This window comes from Calidris pugnax, unplaced genomic scaffold (assembly GCF_001431845.1).
Source record: "Calidris pugnax isolate Ruff unplaced genomic scaffold, ASM143184v1 scaffold6, whole genome shotgun sequence".
In the NCBI taxonomy this organism is placed as follows: Eukaryota; Metazoa; Chordata; class Aves; order Charadriiformes; family Scolopacidae; genus Calidris; species Calidris pugnax.
The window spans coordinates 462888-480898 of record NW_015090761.1 but is presented as its reverse complement, the minus strand read 5'-3'; the positions used below and the strand labels follow the sequence as shown (position 1 = coordinate 480898).

The 18011-nt window shown below is 53.2% G+C and overlaps 1 protein-coding gene across 1 annotated transcript in view; it reads right to left on the bottom strand.

Annotated features, from left to right (window-relative positions):
• The window catches only part of BIN3 (bridging integrator 3), a 64943-nt gene extending 47140 nt beyond the window's left edge, over positions 1-17803 (bottom strand). Inside the window, exon 1 of the mRNA XM_014951290.1 lies at positions 17753-17803. Coding sequence (XP_014806776.1) covers positions 17753-17760 — 8 coding nt within the window. The 5' untranslated portion in view covers positions 17761-17803. The remainder of the gene's footprint in view (positions 1-17752) is intronic.
• Positions 17804-18011: the final 208 nt, after the last annotated feature.

Sequence of the window (18011 nt, the reverse complement as noted above, 5' to 3'; positions counted from 1 at the left end):
CACGAGCTCAGCTCAAAGGTGAAGAATGAGGTGAAAAGAAATTCCACCACATATGTTAAGGGTGGCTGGGTCGTGCAGCCGACCTGGAAATAATTGGATTTTTTTAAAAAAAAAAAAATCCTATCTATAATAAAAATCCAAGAATTCAACTGCTGTTTTCTGGGGATTTAATTCATTTAAAGAGGTGCTGTTCGGTTCAAGCATCTCCTCCCCAAATCTCCCAACGTTTTCTGCGAAAACGTTGGGAGATTTGGGGAGGAGATGCTTGAACCGAGCAGCACGTTGAGAAATTTGGGGATTTTGAGATTTTAACCAAGCAGCGTTTTTTTACTTAACAAGAGAAAAACGGGGCTGATAACAAAATACAAGTATTTCTTTTCCCCCCGAAGATGCCTCACCTAGAGCTCAGCACGCCATCCCAAATCCATAGTTGGAAGGTCCTCAAGTCCCCTCTTGGGCCACCCCAAATTCCCACTCTGTTATCCAAATTTTAAGCTAAAAAGAGGGATTTTAGGGCTCCGGTTTCAAACACATAGAATCATAGAATCGTTCAGGTTGGAAGAGAGCCTTGGGATCATCGAGTCCAACCATCTACCCTACTCTACAAAGTCCTCTCCTACCCTTTCTTTACTTAGAGGAACCCCTGCAGAAAACCAGATTTGACCACCGACTCTCAAAAAGTTGGGAGAACGGCAGGTTTTAAAGGCCAGAAGGTGGAAAAAAGTGACAATTAGTGATTTAATGCTGTATAAATGGCTGCGTGCCACCACACGGTGAGACCTGGACAGGCTGGAGAGTTGGGCAGAGAAGAACCTGATGAGGTTCAACCAGGGCAAGTGTAGGGTCCCACACCTGGGGAGGAAGAACCCCATGGACCAGGAGAGGTTGGGGGTGACCTGCTGGAGAGCAGCTCTGAGGAGAAAGATCTGAGAGTCCTGGTGGACAACAGGATGCCCATGAGCCAGCAATGGGCCCTGGTGGCCAAGAAGGCCAAGGGCATCCTGGGGGGCATGAGGAAGAGTGTGAGCAGCAGGTGGAGGGAGGTCATCCTGCCCCTCTGCTCTGCCCTGGGGAGGCCCCAGCTGGAGCACTGGGACCAGTTCTGGGCTCCCCAGTTCCAGAAGGACAGGGAACTGCTGGAGAGGGGACAGCAGAGGCTACAGAGATGATCAAGGGACTGGAGCATCTCCCTTCCGAGGAAAGGCTGAGGGACTTGGGGCTTTTTGGTCTGGAGAAGAGAAGGCTGAGGGGGGATCTGATCAACACCCATAAATACTGCAAGGGTGGGTGTCAGGAGGATGGGGCTGGTCTGTTTTCAGTGGTGCCCAGGGACAGGACAAGAGGAAATGGGCACAAACTTGAAGGTAAGAAGTTCCACCTAAAGATGAGGAGGAACTTCCTTGCTGTGAGGGTGGCAGAGCCTTGGAAGAGGCTGCCCAGAGAGGTGGTGGGGTCTCCTTCTCTGGAGACATTCCAACCCCCCCTGGACACGTTCCTGTGGGACCTGCTCTGGCAGGGGGTTGGAGGAGATGATCTCCAGAGGTCCCTTCCAACCCCATATCATCCTGTGATTCTGTAAATACGAGCAATGCCACGTGAGGGGAGAAAGTCTTTGCCAGGAAGGGACTCGCCATCCACCCAACCGAAACAAAACCAAGATTATCCACCAACCCAGTCCCCTCCTGCCCATCTTCACCGCTGTTTTCAAACCAATGGTGTAATTAAGCCACCGGTAATCAACCAGGGCTGCAACCCCATCCCTACCTCCTGAGTGGCTCCAGGAGCACAGGCCAACCTGAGTCATCAGGTTTAAATTTAATTTTAAAATTTTTTTTTTAATTTTTTTTTTTTCTGGAAAACTTCCTGTTTATGGTTTTTCGGTGGGACCGAGATAATTTTAGGTTTTTAACCCTTTCCAGCTCCTGTGGCAGGCCCGGCAGCCGTGAATCACACTTCTTTTATAAACAAACAATCCTCTGGTATATAATTACCCTGTCAATAACCGGCCGTGTGGTGCCTTACAGGAAGAAAGAGGAAAAAAATAAGAGCCTTTTCTTTTTTTTCCTTTGTGTTTTCTTACAAATATAAACTAAAATGAGGCACATCCCTCTCTCTTACAGGCACAGGCTGTCCTGTCCGCAGCCAGGTGCTGTCACTGGATGTTTTTGGAAGTGATGGCATCATCCTATCGTGGTGGAAAGAGGGGAAAAAGATGTAGGTTTTACCCAGGAGAGAAAGTTACCCCAAGAAAAACCAGCTTGCCCAACTAGCCACGGTGGCTACTGGGCAACCTCCAGCAGCGTGGGGGCAAGCGCGGGGTTCAGGCTGGAGTTAGGCTGGTTCCTAGCGGGTCAGCACAATTAAAAGGGTGATTAAAGCATTAATTGCACACAAAGTTCCCCTCTTCCTTTGCCTGGCCAACCCCACCGATGTGGGTTATTCAGAGAAGCAATCCCGACTGGAAAATTGGGTTAAATCGAGGGAATTCTGGTAATAATAAAAGAGGGATGTGGGGAATGGGCAGGGCAAAGGCGGGAATCGGCATCGGTTGGGTACCAGGGTCCCCAGCCAAGGGGAAGGCAGAAGGGGGGGTCCCATCCCATCCAGTCCCAATCTCTGCTCCATCAAGAGGGGAAAAAGGAGAAAAAAAAGAACTAAAATCCCAGTTACTTTCTTCCAGAACAAAAGAAAGTCACCGGAGCACTTCGTAAGGCTGCGAATGCACTTTGAAGCAGTAAATATCTCTATTAGAATCCTGATACCAGTTGGCTAATTATGTCTGTCTCGGTAAAAACCTCTACAAAATAACCCCGTGCAAGTAATACCTCTACAACCCAATTATTTACATTTCTGCTGTTGTTGTTGCTACTTTACAATTTGAGATAATCTTCCCAGCTGATGATGAAGCTTTGCCTTTTTTTAATATAGTTCTGCGAAGGGAGGGGGGGGAATAAAAAAAAAACGACGCAGAAGCAGGAATAAAAGCAGAAAGGAAGGAAAAAAGAGAAGTCAGGATCTTCTCTGAGCTTTTCCAATAAAAGGATGCACCTCACCCTTCGAAAGGCGACGGCGATTCATGGCACCAAGAATTTTTGCCCCTCCATGAGTGGGGGGCAGGGGCCGACACGTGCCTGATGCAGCGACATTACAACCATTACAGCCAAAAAAAAATATTAAGGAGGCGTTTATGGGTGGGTTTTATGCTGTTTAGAAAACATAGGATGGAAAATAAATTGGAGAGAGGTGGGTCGGTCGCTTTTGGATTGCCGGCGTGGCACGGTTATCACCCTTACCCTAAAAGCTGTATTTACACCGAAGAAAAACCAAAACCGGTGCTTTTTTTTAAAAAAAAAAATTCTTTTTTTTTTTGATCTCTCATTTCTGCTGAGCGAGAGAAAGCTGGGGTTGTGTTTGGGGTGTGAAATCCCTTGAAATCCCGTTCCTGAAGAGCGCGAGCGCTGAGTCACAGCCGGAGCCTTCCCACCCCGGGGGAACGCGGGGGTTTGAGGGGAGCATCCCGGTCCCTGGCCCCCCCAAATCTTCCCCTTCCCCCCCCTCCCCCCCTCTGGGGAGGTCACCGGGAGTTTGGGAAAGAGGAGGGGTTCAACTGGGAGGGAGGAGGGTGAAAAGCTGCAGGGAGGGGGTGGGAATTGCTTAAAGTAAGGGGAAAAGAAAGAAAAAAAAAGTGTGGGTGGAGAGAATCCTGCGAGTTTCTACTCGGGGATGCTCAGGAACCCCAGGGAGGGGAAGGTGGGAGAAGCTGTGGCTAATTTTCTCTGAAGTTTCCCCAGCAATGTCATCTATTTACTTGGCTTTTCCATGTGCAAACCCAGGGCCACACACCAAAGAGGCTAATTCTCCTCTGGATGCACAGGAGAGTTGCAAACAAACCTCAGAGGCGAGGGAGAGGAGGGGGGGGGAGGAAAATCCAGCTCGATGAGGTCTGCGGGGAGTTGGAGTTTAAAACACGAAGCTTCCCCCCCCCTCCCACTCTCCCCCAGTCCCCTGGAAGGAAGGCAGGCAGGAGTTTGCCCCCGTGAATCAGATTAAATCACGGCTAATTTGGGGGAGGCGACGGTCCTTTGGCCGCGTCAGAGGGAGAAGGACCCCAAAATGCAGCCCTGAGGAAAGGGCCTTGGGGGGGCTGGTGGAGGAGAAGCTGGACATGAGCAGGCAGTGGGACCTTGCAGCCCAGAAGGACAATCCCATCCTGGGCTGCATCAAAAGCTGCGTTGCCAGCAGGTCCAGAGAGGGGATTCTGCCACTTTACTCTGCTCTGGTGAGACCTCACCTGGAGTGTTGTGTGCAGGGCTGGAGCCCTCAATAGAAGAAGGACATGGACCTGATGGAGAGGGTCCAGAGGAGGGCCACAAGGATGATCAGGGGGATGGAGCACCTCTGCTCCGAGGACAGGCTGAGGGAGCTGGGGTTGTTCAGCCTGGAGAAGAGGAGGCTCCGGGGAGACCTAACAGCAGCCTTCCAGTACCTGAAGGGGCCTACAGGAAGGCTGGGGAGAACCTGTTTAGAAAGGCCTGTAGTGACAGGACGAGGGGCAATGGCTTCAAGCTGGAGGGGAACAGATTTAGACTGGAGATGAGGAGAGGGTTCTTCACTGGGAGGGTGGTGGAGCACTGGGACAGGTTGCCCAGGGAGGTGGTTGAGGCCCCTTCCCTGGAGATATTCAAGGAGAGGCTCGACGAGGCCCTGGGCAACCTGGTCTAGTTGGGGGTGTCCCTGCTGCCTGCGGGGGGGTGGGACTAGATGGCCTTTGGAGGTCCCTTCCAGCCTGGACAACTCTATGATTCTATGAAAATCTGGCACCATCCAGGCTGGGGGGGCTCAGCCAGCGTTTGGGGAGGGAGAAATAACGGAGGGGTGATACCCTTTTCCCTGCAGGACACGGTATAACGTCGCTTTGCAACCTCTAATCAAGCCCCAGAAGATCTTCTGGGGGATGAACACGAAGTATTTTCACCCCCAGGACCCCTGCTGCCAAACCAGGGGCCGGGGAGGGAAGGAAGGAAGGATGGACAGACGGACGAACGGACAGGCAGCACGTGAAGGAAGGGGCAAGGAGAGCCGAGACGGGGCCACGTGCAAATTAACTTTCGGGAGTTAATTACCCAGATGCTTAGGAAAAGCGACACTGAAACCTCACACCATCAAAATCACTATTTCTGCCCCAGGCGGGCGGCGTTTTCCAGGGACCCACTGGTCTCAGGGTGGTTTGAACTGGTGGTAACGACTGGTGTTTATCCACCACCACCAACTCAACCCCTGTTTTGTGAAAAGTGCCCGCTTCCCGTGGAAAGTTTCAAGAGTTTTGGGGTTTTTTTTTTCCCATCCAAAACCCAGCAAGCCAGCCCAGCCTGGATTTCCACCAGAGCTTTTCACTCGTCTCATTTCCACCAAAAATCTCCATTCTTTCACCAAAAAGAAACCTCTCTCTGCCCCAACCCATCAAGGCTGGTCTTCCCAAAGCCAAGGGCTTCTATAAAACCCTCCATTGATGCCTATTCCTCCGTGAAGCCAAAAACCAGCCCTAAGCCATCCCAAAAATTCCCCCTGTGAGAATGGGGAGCCTTTCCCCAAGCCCTGCTCTGCTTGGTGGCTGTGCCAGGGTTGGGACAGGACTCAGGTCAGGGTGTATTTGCAGCCAGGAGATGTGCCCAGTCATGGAAAAATCAAAGCCTTCCTGCAAAAACATCAAGAGGAAGGTCGGGAGCATCCGAGGATGCGATCGTGGAGGTAACAACTTCCACTACCATTATCAAGAAGCTTTTCCTGGTGAGATACAGGAAAACCAGGGCAGCCTGGAAGTCCCAGGGTGGGGCTGAGACCACCATCAGGAGGTGCTGAAGCAGGAGTAATTATCTCATTAACGTTCCTCAGTCCTAACAAGCGATGAAGAGCCGCGCCGCGCACGTGCAAACCAGCCCTGGCCACCTGGATCCCGGAGTCTAACAACTTTGGGCTTCCTAAAAAAATGCTAAAAGCTGGAAATTTGTGGCTGTGTGGGTCATCCCAGCCTCGGGGAGGGGGAGATGGGGGTATCCCAGCCCTGCCCAGGTGAGAAAAGCAGGGAGGCAGTCGCTGGGTTTAGAGAGGGAATGTGGAGCATCGCTCCGGATGCCTCGCTGTACTACACGGTGTCCATGGAAACCGCATGTACCGTCCCACCCCGGTTTTTCCCCCCCTCCTCATCCTCGCAGGAACTCTTAGCAACGGCTCCAAACACAGCGAGAAGGCACATAAAAAAAAAATCTAAAAAAAAAAATGATTCAAACGGATCACAAACAGCTTATGTCGAGGGAGAGTCTGCGCCAAAATTCTGGTTTGGGTTTTCTCTCCGGCGGAGAGGAGAGGGGAGGTCACGGGGGCGACGAGGGGCAGGGAGATACAGTCCCCAGGATATCAACTCATCCATCCCACCTCACATCGAGGCTCAGATGGATGTCAGGCCGAGCCTTTTTTGCAGAAAAGGGGAAAAAAAAAAGATGGAAACACCCATTAAAAAAAAAAATGATTCAAACGGATCACAAACAGCTTATGTCGAGGGAGAGTCTGCGCCAAAATTCTGGTTTGGGTTTTCTCTCCGGCGGAGAGGAGAGGGGAGGTCACGGGGGCGACGAAGGGCAGGGGGATACAGTCCCCAGGATATCAACTCATCCATCCCACCTCGCATCGAGGCTCAGATGGATGTCAGGCCGCGGAGTCTAACAACTTTGGGCTTCCTAAAAAAATGCCAAAAGCTGGAAATTTGTGGACATGAGGGTCATCCCAGCCTCGGGGAGGGGGAGATGGGGGTATCCCAGCCCTGCCCAGGTGAGAAAAGCAGGGAGGCAGTCGCTGGGTTTAGAGAGGGAATGTGGAGCATGGCTCCGGATGCCTCGCTGTACTACACGGTGTCCATGGAAACCGCATGTACCGTCCCACCCCGGTTTTTCCCCCCCTCCTCATCCTCGCAGGAACTCTTAGCAACGGCTCCAAACACAGCGAGAAGGCACATAAAAAAAAAATCTAAAAAAAAAAATGATTCAAACGGATCACAAACAGCTTATGTCGAGGGAGAGTCTGCGCCAAAATTCTGGTTTGGGTTTTCTCTCCGGCGGAGAGGAGAGGGGAGGTCACGGGGGCGACGAGGGGCAGGGAGATACAGTCCCCAGGATATCAACTCATCCATCCCACCTCACATTGAGGCTCAGATGGATGTCAGGCCGAGCCTTTTTTGCAGAAAAGGGGAAAAAAATGGGTGTTTCCATCTTTTTTATGTTGGTTTAGGCACCGTCCTGGCGTCCGGCGGCCAAAGGGTGCCCACAGCCGCAGGGGCCGCTCGGATCTCTCAGCTCTCACTGAACCAAAGCACAGTGTCACACCAAACCAAAGTGTCGAGTTTAAAAAGAAAAAAAAAAAAAAAAAAAAAAAGAAAATAATGTCAGAATCTACTCTCCCACCCATTCCAAGATGAGCATGAAAAAAATAATGATATTTTACTCACCCATCAAAAGAAAATTACTCACGCCAGGCGCGTGGGCGAGCAGAATTTTGCAAGGCTGTTTTAGGCCCTGACTATGCTACAAAAATATCCATTTTAAGCATGGTTGTGAAACACGGTTGTGGCTCAACGATAACACTGCTTTTTAGCTACCTGTGCAAAGAAGGCAGGAAAAAAAAAAAAAAAAGAAAATAATAATAATAATAATTAAAGGAATAACCACGTGCTAATCGAGGACCGCGCCGGGAGCCGAGGTGCCCGGTTGGCAGGAGGGCACGGCAGCGTTTCGGTTTCACTGTGATAATACCTTTGGGATGTGCAAAACGCCTTCCACGGGTGCTACATGCCATTTGGGAGCTCACCACTTTGGTATCCAGTTGCTTCATCCCATCTAATTTTATCCCCTGCTCCTCTCTGCATCTCCTGGTATCGTCGAAAGGCGGGGAGAAGGGGGAAAGCGTGGCCACGGAGCACCACGGGATTGGGATTTTTGGGCACGGGGGGGGGGGAAAAATAAAAAAATCAATATTGATTCACTGGAAAGAAAACGGGCGCCTCGGTCTTGTGTTTTGTGTCACACCTGCCCAGCGTGGTCACAGCACGGCTCCAAAACACGGAAAACAAAATGAATAACCACCCAAAACCTCCTCTTACGCTCCAACCCAGCTACGCCTGCCACCTCCTCGCGCTCTCCCCATCCCTTTCCAACAGGCATAAATCCAGCCAGCGACTGTCCTTTGAGACAGGCAGCTCCTCTTCCTCACTCCCCTCCCCAAATATTTCAGAAAACCCATTTGCATCAACTCTGGATTGCGTCTGATAAAGATCTGGCCAGTTAAATATCGCACAAGCAAATAGTTCCTCTTTGTCCTTCTCTAACAGGCATAAATCCAGCCAGCGACTGTCCTTTGAGACAGGCAGCTCCTCTTCCTCACTCCCCTCCCCAAATATTTCAGAAAACACCTTTGCAGCAACTCTGGATTGTGCCTGATGAAGATCTGGCCAGTTAAATACCACACAAGCAAATAGTTGCTTCTCCTCCTTCTCTAACTTGCTTCTCCTCCTTCTCTAACAGGCATAAATCCAGCCAGTGACCACCTTTTTTGAGAGAGGGAGCTCCTCTTCCTCACCTCCCTCCCCAGATATTTCAGAAAACACCTTCACATCAACTCTGGATGGCGTATGATAAAGATCTGGTGAGTTAAATATCGCACAAGCAAATAGTTCCTTCTCCTCCTTCTCTAACAGCACAAATCCAGCCAGTGATGACCTTTTTTGGGACAGGCAGCTCCTCTTCCTCACCTCCCTCCACAAATATTTCAGAAAACACCTTTGCATCAACTCTGGATTGTGCTTGATAAAGATCTGGCCAGTTAAATATCGCACAAGCAAGTAGTTCTTCCTTGTCTTTCTCTAACAGGCATAAATCCAGCCAGTGATGACCTTTTTTGAGACAGGCAGCTCCTCTTCCTCACTTCCCTCCCCAAATATTTCAGAAAACACCTTTGACTTAACTCTGGATTGTTCCTGATGAAGATCTGGCCAGTTAAATATCGCACAAGCAAGTAGTTCTTCCTTGTCTTTCTCTAACAGGCATAAATCCAGCCAGTGACCACCTTTTTTGAGAGAGGGAGCTCCTCTTCCTCACCTCCCTCCCCAGATATTTCAGAAAACACCTTCACATCAACTCTGGATGGCGTATGATAAAGATCTGGTGAGTTAAATATCGCACAAGCAAATAGTTCCTTCTCCTCCTTCTCTAACAGCACAAATCCAGCCAGTGATGACCTTTTTTGGGACAGGCAGCTCCTCTTCCTCACCTCCCTCCACAAATATTTCAGAAAACACCTTTGCATCAACTCTGGATTGTGCCTGATGAAGATCTGGTGAGTTAAATACCGCACAAGCAAGTAGTTGCTTCTCCTCCTTCTCTAACAGGCATAAACCCAGCCAGTGACCACCTTTTTTGAGAGAGGGAGCTCCTCTTCCTCACCTCCCTCCCCAGATATTTCAGAAAACACCTTTGCATCAACTCTGGATGGCGTATGATAAAGATCTGGTGAGTTAAATATCGCACAAGCAAATAGTTCCTTCTCCTCCTTCTCTAACAGGCATAAATCCAGCCAGTGACCACCTTTTTTGGGACAGGGAGCTCCTCTTCTTCACCTCCCTCCCCAAATATTTCAGAAAACACCTTTGCATCAACTCTGGATGGCGTATGATAAAGATCTGGTGAGTTAAATATCACACAAGCAAATAGTTCCTCCGCATCCCTTTCCAAGAGGCACAAATCCAGCCAGTGACGACCTTTTTTGAGATGGGCAGCTCCTCTTCCTCACTCCCCTCCCCAAATATTTGAGGAAAAAACCCTCGGATGGCGCCTGACAGAGAGCTGGGGAGTTCAAACATCACCCAACCAGACAGTTCCACTCCCGATTTGCCATGGATGCCAGCTCCTCCTCAGTCCACTTAGCGAGAGCTCCCTGCCAAGAGGCATATGGTTTCGCAGTCCGGCATCGGCAACCCCCCCCGGGCAGACCAAGAACACGCCGCGGTGCGACACCAAAAACACGTGCTTCACGCTGCCTCACTATCAACATTTGCTTAACATATTTTTTTTTTTCTCCCAGTAAATACCAGCTGTTGCAGCGGTGCCAAGAGAACGAGCTGTCAGGCTCTTGAAACCCCCTTTCCCCGCTCGGAAAAAAAAAAAATCACCAAAGCAAAAAAAGGAGGAATTTGGGAGCCTGGTTAGGAGCTGTGATATCATTTGGTTTTATGAGGTTCCACCAACCTTAAAAAAAAAATAAATCTTTTAGATGGTCATAAATTAGATGCAGCAATTGAGGGTGATGGTAGGATAAAATCATCACTCTGTTTCTCTTTATTTTTTTTAAAAGAAGCGATGGGCAAGGTAATCACTGGAGTGTTTTCCCCTCTCTCCCCCAAAACGCATGGCCCTGGGGGAGCGGTGAGGAAGAGGAGGATGCAGAGAATTCCAGAGACCCCCATCCACAGCACCTAGAGGAAGCCAGGGAGATTTAGCAAACATCCCATCTGTCCCTGCGAGGCTGTTTCCCAAAACAAGCCTACTCCTGCTCTAAATAAAGCCCAGCCTAGAAAGACAGCACTGCCGAGTTGCCGAGGTGGAGAAGTTGGGAATTTTGGGGGTTTAATCCAGGTTCTGTCCCCAACGGGTTACATTTTGCCCTTGGAAAAGAGGTTTTTGGTTCAAGGGACATGATTGAGACCCCCATCCACAGCACCTAGAGGAAGCCAGGGAGATTTAGCAAACATCCCATCTGTCCCTGCGAGGCTGTTTCCCAAAACAAGCCTACTCCTGCTCTAAATAAAGCCCAGCCTAGAAAGACAGCACTGCCGAGTTGCCGAGGTGGAGAAGTTGGGAATTTTGGGGGTTTAATCCAGGTTCTGTCCCCAACGGGTTACATTTTGCCCTCAGGAGAGAGGTTTTTGGTTCAACGGGCATGGCTGTTCCCAACCCCGACGTGGGCACAGGGAGCTCCGACCCATCAAGCGCTCGCGAAGAGCAAGAAAAAGCAAAGAATTAATTCAGACAAAATTCAACCAGGCATCTCCCGTCCCGCCCACAAACAGCCCCTTTCATCTCAAAAAAAAATAAAAATCATTAAGGTAGGGAGCATACAGAAGCAAAACTGGAGGCTGAGATTCCCCAGCACGACGTGAGGACGAAGCTTCATCCCCTTGAGGGCAAAACTGGAGGCTGAGATTCCCCAGCACGATGTGAGGATGAAGCTCCATCCCCTTGAGGGGAAAAAAACCAAACCAAATCAAAAAAAAAGGGGGTTTTAATCAATATCCTGGGTTTAACGATGCCCGTTGCCGGAGAGAAAGATGCACGTGCAAATTAAACATAGAATCATAGAGTTGTCCAGGCTGGAAGGGACCTCCAAAGGCCATCTAGTCCCACCCCCCCGCAGGCAGCAGGGACACCCCCAACTAGACCATGTTGCCCAGGGCCTCGTCGAGCCTCTCCTTGAATATCTCCAGGGAAGGGGCCTCAACCACCTCCCTGGGCAACCTGTCCCAGTGCTCCACCACCCTCCCAGTGAAGAACCCTCTCCTCATCTCCAGTCTAAAGCTGTTCCCCTCCAGCTTGAAGCCATTGCCCCTCGTCCTGTCACTGCAGCCCTTTCTAAACAGGTTCTCCCCAGCCTTCCTGTAGGCCCCTTCAGGTACTGGAAGGCTGCTATTAGGTCTCCCTGGAGCCTCCTCTTCTCCAGGCTGAACAACCCCAGCTCCCTCAGCCTGTCCTCGGAGCAGAGGTGCTCCATCCCCCTGATCATCCTCGTGGCCCTCCTCTGGACCCTCTCCATCAGGTCCATGTCCTTCTTATATTGAGGGCTCCAGCCCTGCACACAAATGGGATCTGCAGCACAAAGAGACCTCTCGCCCCACCGGGCTGGAACAAAGCTGGCTGCTTTGGTGGAGCAGCAGCATCGGGGTCGGACACGGCGTTTGCCGTGACGTTTTGAGGAGCAGGACACGACCCCGGCATTTGCGAGGGCTGCGGCGGCCGCGAGGACGTCACGCCGGGGCCTGGCCCTGAACTTTGGACCCCCCCAAACTGCCGTGAATAAAAACCATTCATGGCAGGGTGGGAAGGATCAGCCCAGAGGGTTGGCAGGACCGGGCAAGACGAACTGAGAGCCATTGTGTCCCCAAAGCCACGCCGGGTCCCAGCCCCTCGTGTCCGCGCGTAAGCGGAGCCACCACACGCCGAGGGACTGACGCTGCTGGGGAAGAAAGGGGAGACTCAAGATTTCAGCAGAATATCAAGTCGTGTGCCCCCCCCCTCCTCCGTTTCCTTCCGGCAATGACCTTTTATTCCTCCCCAGGAAAAGGCGAAAACATTCAATCTCTCAGCAAAATGCCACAGAGAAGCCACCAGATGCCATAAGCCACCGTCCCCAGGAGCAGCGTGGCTGGATGGACACTGGAAAGTGTTGTCACTCTGCACCTGAATTATTCACAGAATCACAGAATCTTCTAGGTTGGAAGGGACCTTCAAGATCATCTTGTCCAACCGTCAACCTGACTGACAAAAATAGACACCCCCACAACAAACAAGGAGCATCATCACTAAACCAGACCTCCCAGCACTACATCAACCCGGCTTTTGAACACCTCCAGGGATGGGGCCTCAACCCCCTCCCTGGGCAGCCCATTCCAAGGGCTGAGAACCCTTTCAGTGCAAAAATTGTTCCTAATATCCAGCCTGAACCTCCCCTGGTGCAACTTGAGGCCATTTCCTCTTGTCCTGTCGCCTGTGACTTGAGAAGAGACCAACCCCCATCTCTCCACACCCTCCTTTCAGGGAGTTGGAGAGAGCAATAAGGTCTCCCCTCAGCCTCCTCTTCTCCAGGCTGAATAACCCCAGCTCCCTCAGCTGCTCCTCAGAAGTTCTCCAGACCTTTCTCCTTATTCTCCAGACCCCTCACCATCTTTGTCGCCCTTCTCTGGACCCGCTCCAGCACCTCAATGTCTTTTTTATGGTAGGGGGCCCAAAACTGGACACAATCCATCATGTGAAAGGAATATTTATTTCTTACATGCTGTTCCCCTCCAGCTTGAAGCCATTGCCCCTCGTCCTGTCACTGCAGCCCTTTCTAAACAGGTTCTCCCCAGCCTTCCTGTAGGCCCCTTCAGGTACTGGAAGGCTGCTATTAGGTCTCCCTGGAGCCTCCTCTTCTCCAGGCTGAACAACCCCAGCTCCCTCAGCCTGTCCTCGGAGCAGAGGTGCTCCATCCCCCTGATCATCCTCGTGGCCCTCCTCTGGACCCTCTCCATCAGGTCCATGTCCTTCTTATATTGAGGGCTCCAGCCCTGCACACAAATGGGATCTGCAGCACAAAGAGACCTCTCGCCCCACCGGGCTGGAACAAAGCTGGCTGCTTTGGTGGAGCAGCAGCATCGGGGTCGGACACGGCGTTTGCCGTGACGTTTTGAGGAGCAGGACACGACCCCGGCATTTGCGAGGGCTGCGGCGGCCGCGAGGACGTCACGCCGGGGCCTGGCCCTGAACTTTGGACCCCCCCAAACTGCCGTGAATAAAAACCATTCATGGCAGGGTGGGAAGGATCAGCCCAGAGGGTTGGCAGGACCGGGCAAGACGAACTGAGAGCCATTGTGTCCCCAAAGCCACGCCGGGTCCCAGCCCCTCGTGTCCGCGCGTAAGCGGAGCCACCACACGCCGAGGGACTGACGCTGCTGGGGAAGAAAGGGGAGACTCAAGATTTCAGCAGAATATCAAGTCGTGTGCCCCCCCCCTCCTCCGTTTCCTTCCGGCAATGACCTTTTATTCCTCCCCAGGAAAAGGCGAAAACATTCAATCTCTCAGCAAAATGCCACAGAGAAGCCACCAGATGCCATAAGCCACCGTCCCCAGGAGCAGCGTGGCTGGATGGACACTGGAAAGTGTTGTCACTCTGCACCTGAATTATTCACAGAATCACAGAATCTTCTAGGTTGGAAGGGACCTTCAAGATCATCTTGTCCAACCGTCAACCTGACTGACAAAAATAGACACCCCCACAACAAACAAGGAGCATCATCACTAAACCAGACCTCCCAGCACTACATCAACCCGGCTTTTGAACACCTCCAGGGATGGGGCCTCAACCCCCTCCCTGGGCAGCCCATTCCAAGGGCTGAGAACCCTTTCAGTGCAAAAATTGTTCCTAATATCCAGCCTGAACCTCCCCTGGTGCAACTTGAGGCCATTTCCTCTTGTCCTGTCGCCTGTGACTTGAGAAGAGACCAACCCCCATCTCTCCACACCCTCCTTTCAGGGAGTTGGAGAGAGCAATAAGGTCTCCCCTCAGCCTCCTCTTCTCCAGGCTGAATAACCCCAGCTCCCTCAGCTGCTCCTCAGAAGTTCTCCAGACCTTTCTCCTTATTCTCCAGACCCCTCACCATCTTTGTCGCCCTTCTCTGGACCCGCTCCAGCACCTCAATGTCTTTTTTATGGTAGGGGGCCCAAAACTGGACACAATCCATCATGTGAAAGGAATATTTATTTCTTACATTTTTGGCTCCAAAGCCCCTCCCGGACCAGGAGAGCGGAGCAAGACTCTATCACCAGCTGGAGTTTTCCAAAAGCAGCCCCCAGAGCTCAGGAGGACAAAAGGTGGCTCCGAGCCCCTCGTTCCCCACCGCTCTCTATAATCATGGCTGCTCCCAGATGAGTAAAGCAAAACAAAAATGAACTCAGTGGATAAGCGTGGTATTTTTAACCAAAAGGCCTCATTTTAATAGGTACCTGTGTGCGCGTCATTATATTGTTGAAGAAGGTTTCCAGACCACAACTTCCCCCGCTCCCAACCCAAAAAAAAAATCTACCAATTTTCACCCTGTGCCTGCCCTGGCAAAGCCAGCCGGGCAAGGGGAAGGTCTTTTTTCTTTCTTTAAACCATCACATCCTTCACCTTTTACAACGGGACTGGCTCTAGGGGACTGTCCGGGATGCCCACAGCAGTCAAGATTAATTTCTAATATAATTAGTTTAAATAAACGGCGGGGAATAACTGCTGTTAGAATAAATAAACGTGCAGAAGCCAAAGACACCGTGGTAGCCAAACCGAGCCTTTCACAAGTTTGATTCAAACACACCTGGGAACTCTCTCTTTTTTTCTTTTTTTAACAAAAAAGCTTGACTTTAATGGCATCGAAGGTGGTTTCACAGATTTTTGGCTCCAAAGCCCCTCCCGGACCAGGAGAGCGGAGCAAGACTCTATCACCAGCTGGAGTTTTCCAAAAGCAGCCCCCAGAGCTCAGGAGGACAAAAGGTGGCTCCGAGCCCCTCGTTCCCCACCGCTCTCTATAATCATGGCTGCTCCCAGATGAGTAAAGCAAAACAAAAATGAACTCAGTGGATAAGCGTGGTATTTTTAACCAAAAGGCCTCATTTTAATAGGTACCTGTGTGCGCGTCATTATATTGTTGAAGAAGGTTTCCAGACCACAACTTCCCCCGCTCCCAACCCAAAAAAAAAATCTACCAATTTTCACCCTGTGCCTGCCCTGGCAAAGCCAGCCGGGCAAGGGGAAGGTCTTTTTTCTTTCTTTAAACCATCACATCCTTCACCTTTTACAACGGGACTGGCTCTAGGGGACTGTCCGGGATGCCCACAGCAGTCAAGATTAATTTCTAATATAATTAGTTTAAATAAACGGCGGGGAATAACTGCTGTTAGAATAAATAAACGTGCAGAAGCCAAAGACACCGTGGTAGCCAAACCGAGCCTTTCACAAGTTTGATTCAAACACACCTGGGAACTCTCTCTTTTTTTCTTTTTTTAACAAAAAAGCTTGACTTTAATGGCATCGAAGGTGGTTTCACAGCATTTCAGCCTCACGGAGCTGCCAGGGACCTTTGGGGACCCCCTGCACCAAACCCTTCACCCCACAGCGGTGTCTGGGCACGGGGAGGTGGGAGGGTGAAGGGGCTGGGATGATGATCCCAGAACCGGGATGAAGGCTCAGGGAGGGATGGGCAGCAGCTGCCGGGGGCACAGGTGAGGCCCCCCCCGGGTGCACACCCGTTAGACACCCATATATCATGTGCGTGGCTACAGAGACAGCTTTGGGGCAGCTACACCAGGGCCATTTTTGCCCAGAACCAGAACAAAGCCTGGGCAGCACTGGAGCCAGCACCAGGGCAAAGCTCAGGGCCAAGCAGGGCCAGCACCAGGTTCTCTTCTGGGCCAGCACTGGGGCCTGCTCGGTGGCAGCAGTGGGGCCACGCTGGGCCAACATCAGGGCCTCCACGGGGCCAGCACTGGCACCTGCTCAGGGCCAGCCCCGGCACCTGCTCAGGGCCAGCCCCATGGCCAAGCTGGGCCAGCACTGGGGCCGCACTGGGGCCACACTGGGGTCCAAGCCTGATCAGCACCGGGGCTCCCATTGGGCCAGCACCAGGGCCAGGCTCGGGTCATCCTCTGGGCCAAACCTGACCAACACTGGGCCTCCTGCCGGGCTAGCAGCAGGGTCTGCTCAGGGCCACGCCTGACCAAAACCTGGGCCCCCACCGGGCCACCACCACTGGGGCCAAGCTGGGCCAGCATCTAGGCCCCCACCAGGCCAGCACCAGCCTCTGCTCAGGGCCAGCACCAGGGCCACGCTGGGGGCAAAGCCTGACCAACACCGGGGCTTCCACCGGGGCCTGCTCGGGGCCAAGCCTGACCAACACTGGGGCTCTCCTGGGGCCACCACCGGAGCCTGCTTGTGGCCAAGGCCAGCCAGAACCAGCACCTGCTCAGGGCCAGCCCCATGGCCGAGATGGGCCAGTAGGCAAAGCTCGGGGCCAAGCTGGGCCAGCATCTAGGCCCCCACCAGGCCAGCACTAGCCCCTGCTCAGGGCCAGCACCAGGGCCAAGCTTGGGGCCAAGCCTGACCAACACCGGGGCTCCCACCGGGGCCAAGCCTGACCAACACCGGGGCTCCCACCGGGCCAGCACCGGGGCCACACCGGGGTCCAAGCCTGATCAGCACCGGGGCTCCCATTGGGCCAGCACCAGGGCCAGGCTCGGGTCATCCTCTGGGCCAAACCTGACCAACACTGGGCCTCCTGCCGGGCTAGCAGCAGGGTCTGCTCAGGGCCACGCCTGACCAAAACCTGGGCCCCCACCGGGCCACCACCACTGGGGCCAAGCTGGGCCAGCATCTAGGCCCCTGCCAGGCCAGCACCAGGGCCACACTGGGGTCCAAGCCTGACCAACACTGGGTCTGCTCGGGGCCAAGTCTGACCAACACTGGGGCTCTCCTGGAGCCACCACCGGGGCTTGCCTGGGGCCAAGCCCAGCCAGAACCAGCACCTGCTCAGGGCCAGCCCCACGGTCCAGCTGGGCCACACCGGGGTCCAAGCCTGATCAGCACCGGGGCTCCCACCGGGCCAGCACCGGGGCCAGGGTGGGGGCCCCCACTGGGCCAAACCTGACCAACACCAGGCCCCCCGCCGGGCCACCACCTGGGCCAGCAGTGGGGCCAACACCAGAACCAAGCCCGACCGCACCGCGGCCCCCGCCGGGCCAGCCCCAGGCCCCTACTAGGCCGCAAGGCCCGGCAGCGAGAAACCGGGGCCTGGCGGGCCGGGAGCCGCGGACGGGCTGTACCGCTCGGCGGGGTGCGATGCGGAGCGGCCGAGGCGGAGGCCGGTACCGGTGTTGGCGGCGGCGGAGCGGGTCGGGGCACGGCCGGGCCCGGGGGGTCCCGCACTCACCAGCTCATCGTCCCCCGCCGCGCCGCTCCCGGAAGTGCCGCCGCGCTTAGCCCCGCCCCTTCCGGTCTCGCCGCCGCTGGGCGGGAGGAAGGTTAACCCGGCGCGGCGTGACGTCACGGGGGGCGTAACGTCACCGGGGGGGGGAAATGGCTGCCGGCCGTGTCCCGGCAGCGGAAAACGGGGAAAAAGGGGTTTAAAAACCTCGGATTTCGGTGCAAACACCGGGAATGGAGTGTGAGGAGTGTGTGTGGGGGAGTAT